General features: G+C 32.4%; 1 protein-coding gene and 1 pseudogene across 1 annotated transcript; one reads left to right on the top strand and one right to left on the bottom strand.

The window, feature by feature from the left end:
- Window positions 1-3,666: 3,666 nt before the first annotated feature.
- Window positions 3,667-5,711, bottom strand: LOC7462285 (profilin). Its single transcript, XM_002308555.4, has 4 exons — window positions 5,454-5,711; window positions 5,183-5,320; window positions 3,978-4,120; window positions 3,667-3,869 (listed from the first exon to the last, which is right to left on the bottom strand). Exons 1-3 carry the CDS (start codon window positions 5,574-5,576, stop codon window positions 3,986-3,988), a joined length of 396 nt encoding a protein of 131 aa, XP_002308591.1. The 5' UTR covers window positions 5,577-5,711; the 3' UTR covers window positions 3,667-3,869; window positions 3,978-3,985.
- Window positions 5,712-16,166: 10,455 nt separating this feature from the next.
- On the top strand, window positions 16,167-21,051 carry LOC7470730 (ATP-dependent 6-phosphofructokinase 6-like; annotated as a pseudogene).
- Window positions 21,052-21,314: the final 263 nt, after the last annotated feature.

Genomic DNA, 21,314 nt, shown 5'->3' with positions numbered 1-21,314 from the left:
TTGAGTGATAATTATGCATTAGCTCTTGAGTTAACAAGATAGCATTAGATATTTGCCTTTCCGGAACAAAAACAATCTGAGCAGGTCTAATAACATCCGAAAAAATCCCTTTTAATCTATTCACAATGACTTTAGATATGTATTTGTACATCACATTACAACATGAGATATGTCTAAAGTCATTCATAGTGGTTAAAGTTTCAACCTTCGGGACCAAGACAATCCTAGTAGCATTGATACACATAGACAAAGTAACAAAGTAGAAGAATAAAAAAAATACCTCACAACAACAATGAAGTCTTCACCAATAATGTTCAACTTGTCTTGAAGAATAAAGAGGTATAATCATCTGGTCTAGGAGCTTTATCATCCAATATGGAAAATAAAGATTCTTTGATCTCATCATCAGTGATGTGTGACTTTAAAAGAGGAACATTATCGTGAGAAATCATGCTAGAGAAGTATCGAAAGGCATTCTCTGTAGTGATTGTTAAGCGTGCAAAAAGTAAACCCTTGAAAGTAACGGACTACTAACTGACCCAAACCTTGTTGATTTTAAACCCGAGATCTTGTCACATCAGTCAACCAATGGATTATGTTCCTCACTTGTCTATATAGTGGAGATCTAAGAAAGAGTTTGGTGTTTTTGTCTTCCAAGTTTAACCATTGAATCTAAGACCTCTGCTTGTAAAAAGCTTCTTCATCCTTACTCAATTAAAAAAAACTCATTTGCAAGCTCTTTTTCTGCCCGCTGATACTTATCAATATTAGGAGAATCGTCAAGTACAAACTGTGTTGCAGTCCATCTAGTTTTTGCCTCAATCACATGACTAGTTATGTGGCTAGTGTGTTGGTGGTGCAGAGACTTTAACTTAGGCTTTAGCAGTCTAAATCTCTTAGTAAACTTGTACATAGGGTTACCATCCATAAAATGTTGTCATGTATCCGCAACAAAACCCAAGAAATCATCCCTATCAACCCATAGATTCAAAAACTTAAAGGATGCTTTAACCTTGGTTAGAGGATTAGTGAATTGAACAATCATAGCACTGTGATTTGTGTAGTCTCTATGAAGGAATTCAGAACAAATAGTTGACCAAGCAGATAACCAACATGTGTTACTTAAAACCAATCTAGCTTCTCAAGAATAGTACCTCTGTCATGTTGACTATTGTGCCAAGTGTATTTCAAGCCTAAATAAGGAACTCTTACCAGTTCTGCAGCTTGAACGTAACTATTAAAATCATCAAGGTGGTTATACCAAGTGAGATCACCCCTTATTTATCGAAAGAGCTCTTCATATCACTAAAATCTCCTAAAACTAGTCGCGGTGTAGATTGAAAGTCAATAGCATGCAAACCCAAGTAATCTTATAGGTCTAGACACCCCAAAGGTGAATTGAAGCCATAAACAAAAATGACCACAAAGGATCACTCATCAACCAAACTAGTTACCTCACATGTTAACCACTGATGAGATGAATGCAAAAAACCAACATCATATATCATTGGATCTCATCCAACTAGAATACGACAATTAAAAGTAACTAAGACATTAGAAAATAACTGTCATGATGAAGGATTTATAGCTACCTCAAACCCCTATATGGTTAGATGCAATCTTAGTCTCCAGAACGGCTACTAAAGTGAGATTATGTGATTTAATCAAAGTCTTTATAGCTTTATGTTTCGGTGGGCCATTAAGAACTTTAATATTCCAACTTTCTATTTTAAACAAGTGCATAAAAGAAGTAAATCACAACAAATGAAAAAAAAAATTAGAGGGCTTTAAGCTATTTTCGTGCTTTTTTCCTACTTTGTCTAGTTTCATGACTAGAAGGATCAAGTTTATTTGTTTCACTTGGCTGAGGAAATGCCGATATAGAGACTGCAAAACTCTTTGTTGGTGAAGTTAATAAGTTGTTGCTCCCTTTTAAGAGGCAATATATCATGATCTGAGTCAGCTTCTGACCCCTCATCATCAATAATTGTTGCCCTCTCAGCATCAAAAGGTTTGATTATTTTTCTAGCAGCTTACAGTTTTAATCAGTCAACCAATTCCTCTGGAGTTTGAACTAGTTGATCGTTTTCAAAGATAGTAGCTCTCGAGACCTCTGTTGTGTTCAATCGGTCATGGATTTCCCCCCAAACATCCATAGTCCCTTTTCCATAACCGAGTTAGCATTATTCTCACTTTTGAAACGAAAGATCAAGAAACCTTGTTGTGTCATCATGACACTCTCAAGGTCATAATTCTTTCATACTCAAAATGGAATAGAATTGGCTACATGATAAGGCATCTTATAACTTGGGAATAATCCCACCAAGCATCAGTTTCATTTGGATGCACTCTCATCAATGATATTATCCGGAATGTTCAAAATGGTGCCAATCTTTTGCTGTAAAAAAAAGGGTTATCTTGCTTGGGGTTAAGTTGAGGGTGGTTGTGTTTTTGTGGGTCGTGGTGGTGTTTTGTGTGAGGGTAGTTTGGTTTTTTAATGGGGTTATTTAGGGTTAGTGTTGGTGTTTTGATGTGGTTGGTGAGTGGTTTTGCTTGTGGTTGTGGTGTTTGTGGAGGTGTTAAAGAGTTTTTTTAGTGGCTATGGCTGGGTTTGTAGCAGGTTGTGTGGTGAACCGGTTGATCGTTTTCTAGTGAACCGGTCGAACAATTTCTGGGTGATTTGTATCAATGTTTAAGCAGTAACTTCAAAACAGCAGTACACACAATAAAGATAAAAGTAACTAAAATCCAATGGCTCAATTCAAAATAAGCAAGTATAGTATAACATATCAAAGAACTAGAGTGATTCAACGGTTAGATCAAATGCAATCTATAAAGAGATGATCAGATCTAAAGATTGACTGGAGATGCTCCGAGGTATAAAAATCTTTCCAAAAATATTGGAATCTGATCTTCATCGTTTAGAGCTTATTGGTGCTTTTAGAAATATAGAATCCCTGTACACGACGCTGCTTCCATTGATGTGGATTAGTACTCACTTGTTTAAAAATGGCATGCAGTAGAAAACAGTATTTCTAACCATTGAACATCAGGCATGTTTGGATTAACTCTTATCATTCCATGGGATTTAACTCGGAGGTGAAATGATTATTCTTTTTTTTAGCATAATTGATTTGCTTCCTCTCTACCCCTTCGTCAAGGGATTGTGGGAATGCAAAATATTTCTCCACCAACAATGCCAATACTGTAATCGTTCAAAATGATGGTGTATTTGTTCAGATTCTAAACCGAGCAGGCTGCAACTGCAAGCATCCCTTGTTTAAAAAAGACCTACCAGGGGCGCGTAAAGGTGATTTCGAAAATACCTAAATGGTAAAGTGGGTTCCTGTCTCTATGTCTAGCATTTCCAAATCATCATGTCTAGTGTGACTTGTCAGCTCCATCAATTAATCAAATATATTATGTTAAAAGTAATTTTTATAAAATAAAAAAGATTTTTTTAATATTTTTTTTTTAAAAAAAAACATTTTTAAATCAATACCACGTCGTGACCATGGTGGCAAGGTGCACTCTTTGGGTCTCAGCAATGATATGAGGCAGGGCTTTGTACGATCTGTTTTCCAAAACCATTAACATATATTTATTTATTTGAAAGGAAATGAGGAGTAAAGAGATGCTAAAATTAAAAATCAAGAAATACAAGTGTAACAAAAAACTTCAATCTCAAATCCATTAAATCCCTTGTAGGTCCACTATATAAATCAACACACTTCCATTCAGAAGTTTGATATTAAGAATACAAATATTTCATACAAGAGAAGCCATGACTGTCACTTCAGAGAGTGCAAAACGAGTTCAACCTCACACTTGGACCCCCAACAAATCTTCAACTTTAAACACGAGGGCAACTGCAAGAAATTCCAACTTCGTGTGGGTTCATGCAAGCCTCCAAACCTAAAATCAACTTCCCAGAGAAAGAAAGGGGATAACAGAGATAAAAGAATCAAACCACATACCTAGATGACTAAAGACCCTGGTCATATAGATAATCACCAAGCCTCTCCACAATCATGTTGCATTGACCGGGAGCTAGAGGCTCGTCATACACACCAATGACAAGTGCCTGATTGGTCTTCTTGATGGTGACACCGCCGGAACCCTGATAAAAATAACGTCAATTCAATGGAAACACATAAAGGAGAGACAAATAAAGAAAGATCATGGTAAATAAAGGCTGAACGCAGCGTACCATGCAAGAAGAACTGTAATGTTAGTCTTTCCTTTTCTTTAAGTTTATGTACAAAACAACCGGCTAATGCCCATTCCACAAATTCAAAATTAAGATTCAAGTTCAGTAATGAGTCTCTACAATATATATTCAGCAAGCCCCTAGCTTTCATACATTTAAAGCCATCTTTTCATTCAAACATCTTAGCTGCAAACTAGGAAATGCACAACAACAAAAGCCAAATTTGCATTTCAAATCCACATCCAGGAATCACTCCATTCTTCCTTTGTTCCATCCCCAAAAACACCAATGACAGGGACTTTAGATAACCAACCGATCATTACATTTCAAATGCCAGCTTAATACTAGCTGTTAATTAAACCATTGCCAACTTGTACATAGCAAATCTAAATCAATAAGAAAGCAGCTTTTAAACCAAATAAAACACAAAACTTCTTACAATTTGATATGCCAAGTAATAAGTGGTAACATCCGAGTCTCAAAAGCATTAAATAATCAGTCAAATTTGGAGAAAGTTTGATCTTTACGAAAATTTTAGTCCATGTGCATGTTTATTAGCATTGCAACGACTGCAGATGCAAATTGACAATAGGAAGAGCTATCAGATTGTAATGATAGTTGTTGGTAGTTGTCGTCAGTTAAACATTGTAATGATTAAACAATTTAAAATTTCAAAATTTTCATATCATCACCATTTCTAACCTATGCATTAAATGCCGTTGGATATTTGATCCAAAAAGTTGGGAAAAAAAAAGTTGGGAATTCAAATTATCCAATTATCACAACATTTAACTAACAACAACTAATCCCTTGCAAATGCCCTAACAACACCCGTTAATCAGAACCTTACAATGTGGTAATTGTCAATGCATGAAGATAATAATTATTATTATTAGTTAAGATTGGTAAAAAAAGATTCAAGATTTCAAAATTAGCAATACAATTACTGAATAAAAAAAAGGGAGTCATCACCTTCTTTCCTCGAATAACAGCTCCAGCTTCACCCTGGATCACCATGTACTTAGCGCCACCAAGGAACAACCCCGTTGGTGCAAGAGATCCAGGTTCATCAAAATCTTTCATAATCGCAGCCACTTCTTCTGCAGTAAACTGCAAAAATTTATTTAATCATTGAATAGCTGCAACAAATCAGGCATGCAAGATGAAGCAAACGACATGTCGAGCAACAAACCAATCCGATCTGAACCAGATCGGAGAAATTAAGAACTGGATGAAATAAAACCTGAGGGAAGGTAGCGCTTTGAGCCCAGACGCTACCGTCATGGCCGATGATAGCAGCGGAAGTGAGGGTATTACCGTCAATATCGCACATCAAGTGCTCATCAACGTACTGCTGCCACGACATTTTGTTTCTGGCTTTTGCGGTGGTGGTGCCGCTGTTTTGATTGATATGACAAGTTTCTAGTAGTTATGGGTTGAGGGATAGGATGCGTGAAGAGGAAGAGAAGGGGAGAGAGAGATATAGGGTAGAGAGATGAATGAAAGTGGGCTAAAAAAAGAAGGTTGCGTTATAACTACGCTGACGACAGCCAACGCGATTGCCCACCGTGGATTATTTTATTATGCGGTGTCCCCCTTCTCTAATTATTAGCTTCTTAATTAATTGAGATTAATTTCATCCCTATATTTAATTTTTTAAAAATAAATAAATAGAATAGAGTGATGAAGATATTTTCAAATTAGTTAATACTAGATTGTTCACCTGTGCTGCGTCACGGATCGGATCAAATTATTTTTAACGTGCGAAAGAAACATCCAATTATTTCTAATATTTTTCTAATAAAAAGATTTTAAATTATATAAGTTAATCTAATATGACATGATCAACGTGATGAATCTAGAAACATCTTAGAAAAATTAGTAAAAATATAGTTTGATTCACAAAAATTCAAGACAATATCTTTTTTTAAAAATAATATTGAAACGGTAAGATATTAGATTGATTCGGGTCAACTTTAGGTTAATTAGTCAACTCAATGATCCAGATCATAAGACCATGATAACCCCATATAAAGCAAATTAAAATAAATTATGAAATTCAATTATCAATAAATCCAATGTTAAAAAATAAAAATGAAAAAAATTAATTAAAAAATAATAAAAACATATTACCCGGGTTAATCTGCCAAACTTATGACTCAAGTCATGAGATTGGGATAACCTTATAGAAAGTAAATAAAAAAAATAACTCGGGTCAACCCATATTAATACCAAACCCTTGACCAAGGTCATAACACTGTGATAACCCTATAAAAAAACAAATTATGAAACTCAATTTTCAATAAACTCATTGTTGAAGGTTGAAAATGAAAAAAAAAAGATCGATCTAAAAAGAGGACACAATAAAATAACATAAGTCTATCTTGGTTAATCTGCAAAACACGTGATCAAAAAAACTATTTTTAACATAAGAAAGAAACATCCAGTCATTTCTAACATTTTTCTAATAAAATATTTTAAATTGTGTATAGGTTTACTTGATGTGACATAATCAATTTGTTGGATTTAAAAGCAACTTAAAAAATCAGTAAAACACATAGCTTGATTCACAAAAATTCAACACAATATTTTAAAAAAATTATAATATTGAAACAACAAGATATTGAATCTATTTGGGTCAACTTAAGTTAATTCAACAAATTTATGATCTAAATCATAAGACCATGATGATATATAAAGTAAATCAAAACAAATTATAAAATTTAATTACCAATCAACCCAATGTTGAAGAATGAGATTGATTTTTTTTTAAAAATAACAAAAATATAACTCGGGTTAACCTGCCAAACACGTGACTCGGGTCATGAGATCGAGGTAGCCTTATAGAAAGTAAGCAAAAAAATGACTCGAGTCAACCCAAATTAATCTGTCAAACCCACGACTAAGATCATGAGACTGTGATAACCTTATAAAAATCAAATAAAAACAAATTATGATGCCTAATTTTTAATAAAGTCATCGTTAAATGTTGAAAATAAAAAAAATCAATCTAAAAACAGGACACGATAAAACAACAAGAGTCTACTCGAGTTCACCCACAAAATGTGTGACCCGAGTCATAAAACCGCGATAACCTCATAGAAATCAAACCAAAATAAATCACGAAGCTTAATTCATAATCAACCCAACATTAAAAGGTGAAATAAAAAAAATACCAATTAAAAAGACAAAAAAACTCGAGTCAATTGGGTTAACCCGTCAAACATGCGACTTGAGTCATGTCACCAAGATAACCTCATAAAAAGCAAATCAAGATAAATCATGAAGCCTAATTCTCAATCAATCTAATTTTAAATGATGAAATTGAAAAATAAAAAATTATCAATTAAAAAAACAAAAATAAAAACCTCGAGTCAATCCGCCAAACTCGTGATACTAGTTATGAGACCGATCTAACCAAATATAAAACAAACCACAGGAAATTATGAAATTTAATTTTCAATAAACTAAATATTGAAGTATGAAATTAAAAATATAAATATAGATTTAGAAAGCAAAAAACTATTAAAATGAATAATATTTTGTGAGGTGATAAACAGTAAACAAATCATTTATTTTAACTTATACCATAATAATATTGGATTAATAATTTTATGGAAAGCTTTATCGCTCACATCTATCTCCCAATATAAGTAGTAACGTTGAGAATTAAATTATTCTTTTTATTAATATACTTTTTAAGAATGAGAAAGCAATTATTCAATCCCAACGAAAGTCCACATATATATTGAGTGTGACAATGTCTTGACTAGCATTTAAATTCAAGTTTTATTCTTCTAATCTTCGAGAGTATTGATTAACTTTAGAATTTGATGGTGATCATAAGTGGTCCTGCATTTGATTATGATAATACCCTGTAATCTTAATCTTTTGAGGAAGTCACTGGTTGAAATGTTACCATGTGATATTTTAAATAATAAGAAAAATCAAAAAAAAATTTATTTTAAATAATTAGCTTGTTAATTTCAAAATTTTCTTCAGCTCCTATTCAGGAGTTGTAATTTTATAATGGGGAATTTAGGGTTGTCCTCGTGATTAAGGAAAAAAAAATTCAAATTTTTTAGTCAACATCTAAGAAAAATTATTAATTTTTTATAAAAGTATTAGATTTTTATCAACTGAGGACGCTCTCTTGAAATCATCTGGATAAAGATTTAATATCGGTCAACATGGAAGCTTGCTTAACAATGTTTTTATCATAAAAAAAATCATAAATAACATCTTAAAATATTATCTATCCGGTCTAATACTAATTTATACATGTATTATTTTTTTATTAAATTAACATGGGTGTCCGGACCAGCTTGTACGCACCTCGACTAATCACACGGGTTCTAAAGTTAATGACCATGTAGGCCTCCAATGACCATCATATTAGCAACCATAAGGCTCAAATCTAAGACCACAGAAAAAATAAACTTTTTAGTCTCAAATTTTTATTATCAAACCACCTATTATATGGTTATGTATTATTGTCATGGATAATGATCATCCATCGTATCAAAATTTATAAATTATATATATAAAAATAAAGAGGGAGGTTGAATTTAAAAAGTGGGAGAAAAGACAACTAGGTTAAAGATTTCGATAGTGACAACAATATTATTTCTTGGTATTTGCATGGAGTAGATAATGAGGACATTTGTTTTATTAGGGAACCAACAGTTTTCTGGATACCGAGATTAGATAGAAAACTAGTTCAAGTGACCGTGCTGTATTGCAGGCTATACCAGAATTCGATTTAATCATAAAATAAAACGGACACTGTTAATTTAAATTCAAAATACGCACTGAAAGCTTGATTAGTGTGTTCAACAAAATTAATTGAAAATTATATACATAAAAAAAACATTAATAACAAATAAAGATTAGACCGGAACATTAAGGAAGCATTTGGGAACGCGGTTCAACCTGCGTTCCTAAAAAATTTGAAATATTTTTTTTTGTTAAAATTTAATATGGTTTATACGTTTTGGATTGTTTTGATGTGCTGATGTCAAAAATAATTTTTAAAAAATAAAAAAATATCATTGGCATGTATTTTGACACAAAAAATTATTTAAAAAACACTCACAACCACACTGTCAAACACACTCTAAGTAATGAATGTAGATAAAGAAACATGATACCGCGATGTGGCTCCTCCAAGATCCGATAATGAGTCATCGTGTTTAGATAGTGCGTATAGCTTCCCTATATAAGACACAAGACACAGTCCCAATAAGGCTCATCTTAATAATCTGGAACTCTCTTCCATTCCTTAAACTCTAATTTCCATAACCATGCCTATGATAACCCATAAATTCAAATGTAAGATATTTCATTTATATATTGTATTATTATTGAAAGTACAAGAATTTTTTTATTTTAATATTTATTTTTATTAAAATTTCAGTAGAGTTTCTTTTATATTTTTCAACACCAAATTATTGACTCGATCAAATTTCACAACCTGTAAATAGAATTTCTTCATATTCCTATAACCCGGGACTTATATATATAATTTCATTTACACAAGAATAACTTTTTTTCTCTCGTATTTCCTCAACAAAATCAATCATTATATTAACTAAGAATATCTCAAGTAATAAAATAATTGATAGATTTATGACATAATTCCAAAAACATATTTGGTTTAATGAAAATCAAACTTGAAATTTAGTCTACATATTACAGTCATATGTTTTCAAAAGAAACTAATAAAATACATCGTTCATGGTTAATTTAGATTTATACACTTCTTTAGTTACAAAAATTATTCTACATAGCAAAATATGCATTGATTATACAAAATACTAATGCAATTTTCACTACTCGTCCCGACTCTGTGAAATACCTGAAATTTTATAAGATAATTAATGTAATTAGTTTACGCACAAAGATTATTTACTATTATCATCACTTCTACATGTGTAATTATCCCAACTTGCACAATTTATATATTTTAATAACACAATATCTTCTCTTGCCAAACTGATATTTATTCCAATTCTACATTAACAGTTTTCTTCAATTGCCCATTACGCTAGTCCTAGTAATCTCAGGGATCGGTTTCTCTAATAACTCATTAATCAAGGAATCATCTTATTAATTAGGAAACCAAGTTCTCATATGCCCATTAACCATGGAATCATTATCTTCATATGCTCATTAACCAAGACACTAGTCTTACTTACCAGGATAACTAGTTTCTCATTTTTCCATTAATCAGGTCACTAGTTCCATTTATCATGGTATCTAGTTTCTCCATTGCCTATTAATCAAGGAACTGGTCTCATTTATCAGAGTAGCTAGTTTCTTTAATAATTTATCACTTATCAGATAGGGTTACTTTTCATTTAAGGAAGAATTACAAACATAATTAAATAAAGCTCTAGTTGTAAGATGTTGAGCACCTACCTGAAGTCTGGGTGTGTGAACCTATCTTATGTTGTTGAGTAGGTCCTACAATCTCTCATGTACTAACATGAATAATATCATTTACTAGTTTATCCTCGGTTACTTCACATTCTAACTCAATAGACCATTATTTTATTTCTTGACTTAATATAATTCAGTACTATTCTATATCTTCAAGCTAACCCTTGATTAAAACATAACTAAAACTAAAGTTTTAGTTTAAAGTATAGTTTGTTTCTTTTGAAAATTGAGTTATAGGCTACAACTCCACAAAAGGAAGGAACTCGATTCTTTTTATCGACACGTCCAAGACTATTCTTAATTGCAACATCAAAATTGTTTGGACAATTTTAGTATGACCTTCCTTTGTTTTTTAATTTATATCTGGAGTTTTATAACTTCGATTTAAGCGAGGTCAATTTTGTTGGAAAGATGTCATCCCTCACTTCTACTGTCATGTAAAACTTATTCCAATTTTTAAATTACTATCGAGTCCTAAGTTCGACTGGAAGTAAACAATAAAGTTGTCTGATTTTCCAATTTTTTTCCTTTGACATATAATGAAGTATTTTTTTTTTCATTTTTCTCACCATTCAATGCAATTATTTTTCCTACCCAAATTTCATAATATTCCTTCATCATAATGTAGCAAGTTTTCTTCTCTTTTTTTTGGTGCAAAATTCCATAATTCTCATAACTTAAATATTCATAATTTAAGTTTAATCAAGTCTTTCCATTACAATTAAACATAAAATCCCTATTTCTTTTCAATTCATTCTTCATGTTTCAACACAAGCTATAATAATAATGACAAAACAATATTATGCATTTCTTTAAAAATTTTCCCAAATTTCTCTCTTTATGGCTGGTACCAAATCCTTTACAGCATTAGGATTTTTTCTTCAATTACTCATTATTTTAAGTTTTTTCATTATTTTCCATCTTAATTTCATCAAATAAGACAAATTTCTCATTTCTTCTAATTTTTCTAATGAACCCTACCTAGAATTCATAATTAAAGCTTAAATTCTAAAGAGAATTCAATATATCTTACTAAATCAAGCTTTAAACCCTTTACCTTGTGATAAAATGAGTTTTGATCATTAACTAGTCAAAAAATTTTAGCACTCCTCTTTTCTCCCTCTTGGCCGGTTCTAAACCCCTTTTATTTTCCAAATTCCTTCATTTATTTTTGCCTTGATGTTGTTTCCCCCATTACCTGGACTAATCTCACTCAAATCCTCTTCAATTTTAATGCATTTCCTCTCAATTTTTAATGAAAAAGATTTGAAACCTTCCCCTCTCTTTAGTTTCAACACAACCTTCCCTGTTAGACCGGTTCAGGTTTGTTAAAAGATCAACCGGTACAACAACCCAACAAAATCGAGTCGACCCATCACCCGGACAAGAGCCGGTGTTTTTTTCTTTTTAAATGTAGTTTCTGTCCCTCGACCCCCCTTCTTATTTCTTCATCTTCTCTACAATGAGCTGTTGTTAGCAGCGGAAAGGAAGGGAGAGTGAGGGACGCTGCTCTGTTTGGCTGCCGCTAGAGGCTGGTCGAAGGAGAAAGAGCTGGGTCTCGGTTTAGCAGAGATGGGGGAAGCTGGAGACAATGTCTGTGGGGTTGCTCTCCTATGTCAGTGGGCAGCGATTCTGGTTTCGCCAAGAGACAGAGACGACTGGGGAAGAAGGAAGGGGCTCTCTAATTTTGACCAAAAGGCCAGGGGGGTGACTGAGAGAGAGATGGGGAAAGTTGTGGTCGGGCCTCTGTGGCAGCTGCTTTGGCCTGGCAAAAAGGGAAGCTTTGGCTGGTTCTAGAAGAGAAAATCCAAAGCTTATATTCCTGAGTTGTTTTGGCCAGGGGGGTGGCCAAGAGAGGGATGAGGGAAGGGGGCGGCAACTTGTTTTTTTTTTTTTTTTGGTAGAGATAGAGAAATTTTTAGAGCTTTCTATGTGCACTTCCTTCAAAAAAATTTTATTTTTAAAAATGATAACATAATATCTTTTTAATGTGGGATAATTTTTTTTTAAAATATTCTTTTAAACTTCATTATTTACAGCATGTATAGCCTATATTCACATGGATTTTTTCTTAATTTTTTCATAGAAAATATTAAAACTTTAAATATTTTTTTAATTTTTTCGGGTTGATTCGGGTTGACCCATGAAACCTGTGACCCGGCCACTTGGCCAGGTAATCCGGGCCATGTTTGATAACTATGGTTTTTAGTCTTAACTCTAGGTAGTTATTTTATTAGTTCCATTAATTTAGTTATTTTATTTGTATCCCTGCCTTTTTTTTTCTAGCAACATCTGGTATATATATTTTTTTAATTTTATCTTTTATTATTTTAACTCTATATCTTTGGTTTAATTTAACACTCAATTTTCTGGTTAACATTTTATTAACTGGATTTTTACAATGCCCATGGTGCGAACATGATGGGCTATTGTTCATTTGGATATGATTTCCAAAACAGTTAATACCTGCAGATTTATCGGGGGGCGGCAGCTATTTTATATTAAAATTTGTTAAATGTTTCTATGGGTTGAAACGAAATGGTTAATGGGTTAAATATATATAAAAAAAAATCAAAGACTTTTGTTTTTTTACAAACTCAGCATTTACTTTCATTTCTTTTGCCCACGTATAACCATCGGATCAAATACATATTCTATATTATCTTCTATTGTTTTTAATTTAAATTTCGATTTAAAATTTATTAGATGCTATCATCCTACCACTGTATATAGTTTTTACGGGTCATTTTTTTTCCAAATACAAAAAAATATTCAAATATTATTAAAATATTTTTCTTTTTTAAATTAATCATGAATTCAAAATATAATGCATACTAATCAATGTCTTTTAAAAATAATTAAAACAAAAATACATTGGACAAATGTCCTTTCAAAATATTGAGGCGACAAATTAATGAATTCACCTGGGTTGACCAAATTCATTACATGATTCATGAGATTATGATAACTTTATAAAAAAATCAAAATAAATTATAAAACTTAATTTTTAATCAAATCAATAACGAAGGATGAAATTAATAAAAAAATATTTAATTCTTTAATATTTACAACATCTCTATCAACAATAAAATATTGTCACTAATAATTTATAGTTTTTCTTAAACTTACTTTTTTAAATCATGACCATACAAATTACTATAATGTCAAACACACACTAGATCCATATTAACTTGTGTATAATTTTTTATTATGGAATATATTTATTTCTTTACATCTTTTCATTTATTAATTGAGATAATGATAAAGCTTTGTTAATACTCAAAGTATATTTTATTTATCCTTTATTGAAGAAAATAAAGTGATTTCTTAACTTTAAAAAATGATTTTTCTTTTTCTCATTGGATTCAACCAAATGCATCATACACATATTTCATAGGGTAAAGCCAAAATCTTATATTAAAATATATTTCATTTTTATTATTATTAACTTATCCTTCTAGTAATTTCGAATAATTTATGAATTTCCAAGTTGCTCCTCTAAAATTCTAGCATCTCGGAGTGTCACTATCTAATTTAACTCTTATATACAATGGGATGCATCTCAAAGTGTCACTATCTAATTTAACTCTTTTATACAATGGGATGAATATGCGGATGGACGAGTCTTGAACTTCATAATTATTAAAGTTTGGTCTCTTTTTTTGTTCATAATTCAAAGGCTTTTTACTTCGAGAGATATGGTAAAGTTGATATAAAATGGTTGTTAGAATTGTATTTGATAATTTAATTTTTTAGATTAATATAGGTTTTTAAGTACGATGTTGGTTTAAAAAATTATCGGACAACTCAGATATTTGTTTGTCCATTATAATCAAATAAAAAAAAATCATGCTATGTCCTAATTGATTTTTAACTTTATATTTATAAATTTGAAAACTTTCAAGAACTTCATATTTTTCATATTTCTTTATATATTAAATACATGTAACTATAGAAAAAGAAAAGCCATCTATAAATAAGAAGAAATATTTCAAACATGAATTTTTACATTCAAAAGACCACATATCAAAATGAATAGTTGTGAAAGACCTAAAGATCTTAGTCATAAGCACCAAATTATATGCTAACATTAACAATTAAACTCATATTTATCATTGTTTTCATTTTATTCTCATTAATATGTACTAAACCACAAGTGCTATAAAAAAGAATCATCAACAGATGATACATAAAGAATTTATGTAAATAGAATAATAGATTAATTAACTAGATTAGTGCTAGTGTTACACCGCGTAACTTTGTTAAATCTTTTCTAATATTAAAAAAAGATATTTAAATGATACTAATATTTTTTTTTAAAAAAAAGATTTGAGATACGAGTCATTAATTATTTAACTGGGTTCAATAATATTGATTAATTTAATAACATGATTTAAAAAACATTAATAATAAATAAAGTAAAAAAAATTGATAATAATTAGTTATAAAAAATGAGTTTGCAACATCATACTTATGAAAAGACGAATGAAGATCTTGTTGGAGACTCACTGTCACTTCGCCGTTGACAGTGCCCCACCATCAGAAAAAGTTCAACGAGATGGTTATAACATCATCGTGAAAGGTTGCATGAAGGCACCAAAAAAAGACATCACACATTGTCGGAGCAACAACCTGGAAAGCAAAATATCATGAAGTCAGTATCTCATACTTATATCTAATCAATTAATTTAATTTAATTAAAAAACAAAAACTCTTTTAAAAAAATAAATTTAATAAACAATAACATTAAAAAAGACATGATATAATTTAAATTATTTTCAAATTTAATGAAAAATCCTATGTAAAGTAAAGAAAAAAAATGGAGCTCAATCTTCAATTATACAAATATTAAAGGATGAAACTAAAAAAACATGGTTTTAAAAAGAGGGGCAAAGCAACCCTGGATAAATTTTCTAAATCTTTATTAATCTTCTAAACTCGCAATTCATGGAATTTTAGACCCGAGTTCAACTAAAAAGTTTATTTTCCAACCAATTTAATGTTGATTAATAAAATCTAAAAAAATATTAAAATCTAAATAAATTGAAGACCTGTGAAAACGTGAAGATTTAAGCGCTAAAATTAAAGAGAGTCAAAATAGTAATATCCTCACAATCCCACATGTACCGCCCAGTAATGGAGGATTTGCCAAGATGATTTGATCGCAACTCTAAAAGCCACCATTTAACCACCACAATATCCTCATACGCATTGTCCAAATGATGTTACTTGAATTTATGTGCTAACGCGTCCGATTAACGTATTAATTATATTTTTTTTAATAATATTTATATTTATTTAATTATAAAAATACCATCATTCAACTTGATAATAAAAAAAAATCACGATGAAAAATGATAAAACCCCCGAACATCAGTTAAAGAATTAAGTGAATTCCCATTTGGTTTCAAGGTTCTTAAACCGACAAGACACCAAAACCATCCTTGATAAACCAATTCCAAAACCAGTTGGCGTCCTGTCTTATCAAATGACTCCTCAAAACCCACGCCACCTGTTTCGTCATACCCCCGCCCACAAAAACCCCCCGACACACACGACGTCGCTTATAGACACACACTCCCTTAACAAACGCAAGCTATGAAAAGCTACTTCTTAGTAACTTAGTTCTTACTATGCTCTTCTTTCTTTCTGCCACCTCTTCTTCTTCAAGCACCCATAAAAGAGATCAGAGATGGCTGGAGTTTCACAGATGAAAATAGTGAATGGTGTTGCTGGTTATGTGCTTGAAGATGTGCCTCATTTAACCGACTATATTCCGCATCTCCCTGTAATGTCATCCTTCTCTTTTCATTTCTCTTACGTCTATATCATAGACGCATGATTATACGTATTTTTATCAATGTGCGAATCTGTGCTTTTGGTTGTTTGCTTCTGTTCGCTGTACTCCAAAGCACTAAACCTTTCACTTCCTTTTCCTTTTGTTTAACAATCGTGTTTGCTTGCTTAATCAGTAAAATGAATTTGAGATTTACTATTTAGGTTTTTGATAGTTGAGATTTTTTCTTTTGCATAATTTATAAATTTCGTTGTGTGATAAATAATAACTCTATTTTCATTTATTTTTGTGGCAGACGTATCCAAATCAGTTACAAGACAATCCAGCCTATGCAGGAGTCAAGTGAGTAAAAATTTTGATATGCATATATTTGACTTATAGTTGGCATGAATCATGATTCGGTTGTTGTCTTAAGGTTATTGTACTAGTTGCTGGTTTTTTTTATTTTTTATTTCAATAAATAAAATGGAATGATTTGATTTCAGGCAGTACTTTGTTAATGTGGATGATACTGTTGCTCAAAGGGTTAGTTGCTCTTGTCAATGTCGATTTCATTTTGTTAGATGTTTATAACTTTTGATAAAGATATTGGCTGTTAATGTTTTTGTTGTAATGAATGATTTTTAGATTGTTGTTCATAACAGCAGTCCAAGAGGGACACACTTTCGACGTGCCGGACCTCGTCAAAAGGTATGGTTACCCTTTACAGATTGCTGTCTGAATATGTTGAAACGCTGATATTAATCATGTGTTTATGGTGTTTATGTCCTCACTGATAGGAGCTTGTTGTTCTGCTCAGGTGTATTTTAAGTCAGATGAGGTGCGCGCGTGTATAGTAACATGTGGGGGTTTATGTCCTGGCCTCAACACAGTGATCAGGGAAATTGTGTGTGGCCTTTACCATATGTATGGTGTCACCAAGGTCCTTGGGATTGATGTGAGTGATTGATTTCTATTATATTTGATGCCTAAACATGGTTTTGACACAAACAAAGTTTTGTAATCCAATTTTTGCATTTTTCTCCTGCACAGCATGCATTCAGGTGTTTTTCCTATAATTGTTAGAATTCTTTTGTTTACAAGGTAAGAATTTGAATGTATTGGTAGTGAATTCAAAAAATGAAATGTATCGAAGTTTGAGATGTTGTACTTCAAAATTTGGTAATGTCACACGCTCAATGGCATGAATCTGTTGTGTCGCATTGTAGGGAGGCTACAGGGGTTTCTATGCCAAGAACACCATTAATTTAACTCCTAAGGTAGTTGATGACATCCATAAACGTGGCGGTACAATCCTGGGGACATCAAGAGGTGGTCATGACACATCAAAGATAGTTGACAGTATTCAGGATCGGGGGATTAATCAGGTTGGTATTGGGTGGGACTTTCTTTGTAGATTGAAGTTGCCAAACAAAAAAATGAATTTTTGAGTGCATTGTTAATTTAAATTTCATTTTTCACTGTAGTGTAGGCCTACACTTTCCATGTGAAGGCACTGATCATCTCCTCTTGTGGTCCAGGTTTATATAATTGGAGGTGATGGAACTCAAAAAGGAGCAGCAGTGATATATGAGGTAAGCTTTATGTGTAACAGTTGATTTGTTCAATGGCTTCTTTGATCTACCGAGCATAACATACCACTAGCTGAAAATGATATATTAGACACATGGGGCACATAGTTTGAATTATTATGGCTGCTTGAATAATAAGGAATTCTTGAATGTGTGTTGAGCCACACTTTTCCATTGAATTTTTTCCTCTCCTCTAGTCAACATATTTTTCAGCAATTTTGAGCTACTGTCAGCATAAAACTGTTTTTTGATGATTTAGCTTGGATGGAATTACTTTATTATCTTACCAATTAATTCAATGCTACCATCCTTAGCAGGTTGCTTTTTTTTTTTTTTGAGAATGTTGGCGGGTTCCAATTTTGACACCCTATCATGTATTTCTTTCCATGTTCGACCCAAAAAACTGCTGCTTCAGGATAAAAGGAGGTTCTGAATTCAGTATACATTTAGCTCTGCTACTCCATGCCTACTGATGTTCTTAGGCTGTGTTGACAGATCTTTTTAACATTCTGGCATACCATTTGTACATCTGTGATATTGCTTTTCATTTCGCGATGTGATTTCCATCTCTCAATGCCTTTGATTATCTGACTGTACACATCATTACCTTAATGTGTTTGCTAAATTTTGAACAAAGTGCTTCTTGATGTTCAGGAAATTAGAAGACGCGGTCTCAACGTTGCAGTTGCTGGAATTCCCAAAACCATCGATAATGACATTCCTGTACTTTCATTGACACATCTTTAGTTGTGATATCGTTGAATTCTTTCCTGTCATGTTTCTGCACAACCCACATTAAGTATTGGAGAAATATGTTGCATTGAGTGTCCTTATTATGATTCAGGTCATCGACAGGTCCTTCGGTTTTGATACTGCAGTCGAGTAGGCTCAACGTGCAATTAATGCAGCCCATGTTGAGGCTGGAAGTTTCGAGAATGGCATTGGCATTGTGAAGCTGATGGGTCGCCACAGTGGTAAGTTGAGGCATAGACAGATACAATCTCTGACAACCATGTCACACATTAGACCTCTCCATGTGTTGTTTTACCATCTCTCCAATCTATTGGGAATTATGGATGCAGGTTTCATTGCAATGCATGCAACTCTTGCTAGCCGGGATGTGGATTGCTGTTTGATTCCTGAATCACCCTTCTATCTTGAAGGAAAAGGTGGACTATTTGAATTCATTAAACGTCGAATTAAAGAAAATGGACACATGGTTATCGTTGTCGCTGAAGGAGCAGGACAGGATCTTCTTGCAAAGTACTTGCAATCTATGAACCAGCAAGATGCTTCAGGAAACAATCTGCTTCAAGATGTTGGGTTATGGATATCTCATAAAATTAATGTAATACTTGACAGAAAATTTAGAGATAATCTCATATTATTATCACTTTTGTTCCCTGTTTTTGTGATTTCTTGGTGACTTTCAATTTCATGGCTATCTTATGAAATCACAATAGGTTAGCCTTGTTAAGCAATCAGTAATTTACTTTTCCCGTTTTCTTATGCAGCTGATGAAGCAATCCTTTTTTATCTTTTCTTTTTAATCCTAGCAAAGGTCTTTTAAATGATATGTTACTTTTACAAGAAAATCATTCTAAGTAATGCTTAGCATGATGATCATTTGATTAACATATTATACATACAAAAGATAGAAATTTGTCAATTAATAGTTGTTGTCTACTTCATGATTTGCTTCTATTCCTGAATGGCTTCATAAACATTTCACTTATTTTTGTGTGTGTGTGTAAGAGCTCTTCTTTTATTGAATTTTAAATCTATATATACCATGGTATGATGACCTCAAGCTCTTAGAATTTCAATGCCTCTTCGTATCTTTGATAAAGAGTCATCATAATGTGTTGATCTTCAAATACCATATACATTTTTGTACTCTCAGACGAGAAGTTCTGATGATGAACATTCTTTGCAAATTTTATGATTTATAGGAATTTCTCCACTGGCTAATTTATTGTCCTCTTTTAAACTTCTGTGCAGGATCATTTTGCAAGAGTACAGAAGATGGCCATCACTCTCAAATATATAGGTACGTGACTTATATTAACGTTCTTTGTTTATTGTTTTTATGCTATATCTCAATTCAGGTGCAAAGGCGTAACTTTGACCCAACCATCTTGCAGATCCTACATACATGATTCGTGCTGTTCCAGGTAATGCATCCGATAATGTCTACTGCTCACTCCTTGCTCAAAGTGCAGTTCATGGAGCAATGGCTGGATATACAGGCTTTACAGTCGGACCTGTCAATGGTCGACATTCTTACATTCCTTTTGAGGTAAATTCCTTTATGTACCAAAATAACAATTATACTTAATATTGTGGAAATAACTGATAAAAAATCATCAGCTGTTATAGATTTTTGTTTTTTTCCTGTCAGAAGCCCACTAACTTGACACTGACTGGAAATTTTACATTGTTTGCCTCTGCCTCTTGACTACTACCATAAATTCAAAGCCTTGCAATCACAGCTGCAAGTCTCAGCTCTCTCTTCCTTTGTTCTGTATCATTTACTTTGATCAACTTCTATCTGTGATAGGATGTCTTTTGGAAAAGATGTTGATTTTTGACACCAATGCTTACTGTTGGAGTTATTTATTCATTTTTGTTTTCAGCGCATTAATGAGAGGCAGAACCAGGTTGTGATTACTGACAGGATGTGGGCAAGACTCCTTTCTTCAACTAACCAACCAAGCTTCATAAGCCCCAGAGTTGTTGCCGAAAGCAAGAAAAATCAGTACAAACCTCCAACCCAGTTATTGCATGGTGACAGATGTGAGAACAATCACTAATATTGAGAGATTCCTAGAATGATATCACCATCAGCCACTTCCAACCAACATCATACAAGCTAAACCTCAGGTCACAGGAGTTGTTATCTTTGGATTTGCATCGTAATATTTATTTGTTGTGTGGGCGGATCTTTTCTTAAACATGTTCTTGGTGGGAATTTCTCTGGATATGTCTGATCAAATCTTAAGATTTTTAAATCAAGTTGTCCTTGCTGTTTATCTTTTTGCGATGTTTATATTCAGCAGTGGCCACAGGCCCGTGCAGAAACTTTTTAACAGCGTAAAATAGTGAGAAAATTATTTTGCTCAAGGGGGAAGTTTCACTTTCTGCTCTGTTTCTCAGATGCAGCCTTTGTTTTGATTGATTTATAATTTTTTACAAATTTTTTATCTAAGATGATTTGTTTACATGATTATATATGCGGCTTGGTAAGTTAATTAGGCATATCAGGTCCTAGTCATCCCCCAACAGAAGAAAAAAC

Source organism: Populus trichocarpa, chromosome 6 (genome assembly GCF_000002775.5).
Source record: "Populus trichocarpa isolate Nisqually-1 chromosome 6, P.trichocarpa_v4.1, whole genome shotgun sequence".
NCBI lineage: Eukaryota > Viridiplantae > Streptophyta > Magnoliopsida > Malpighiales > Salicaceae > Populus > Populus trichocarpa.
Note: the sequence above shows the minus strand (reverse complement) of the source record. Positions and strands in the feature narration are given on the sequence as shown.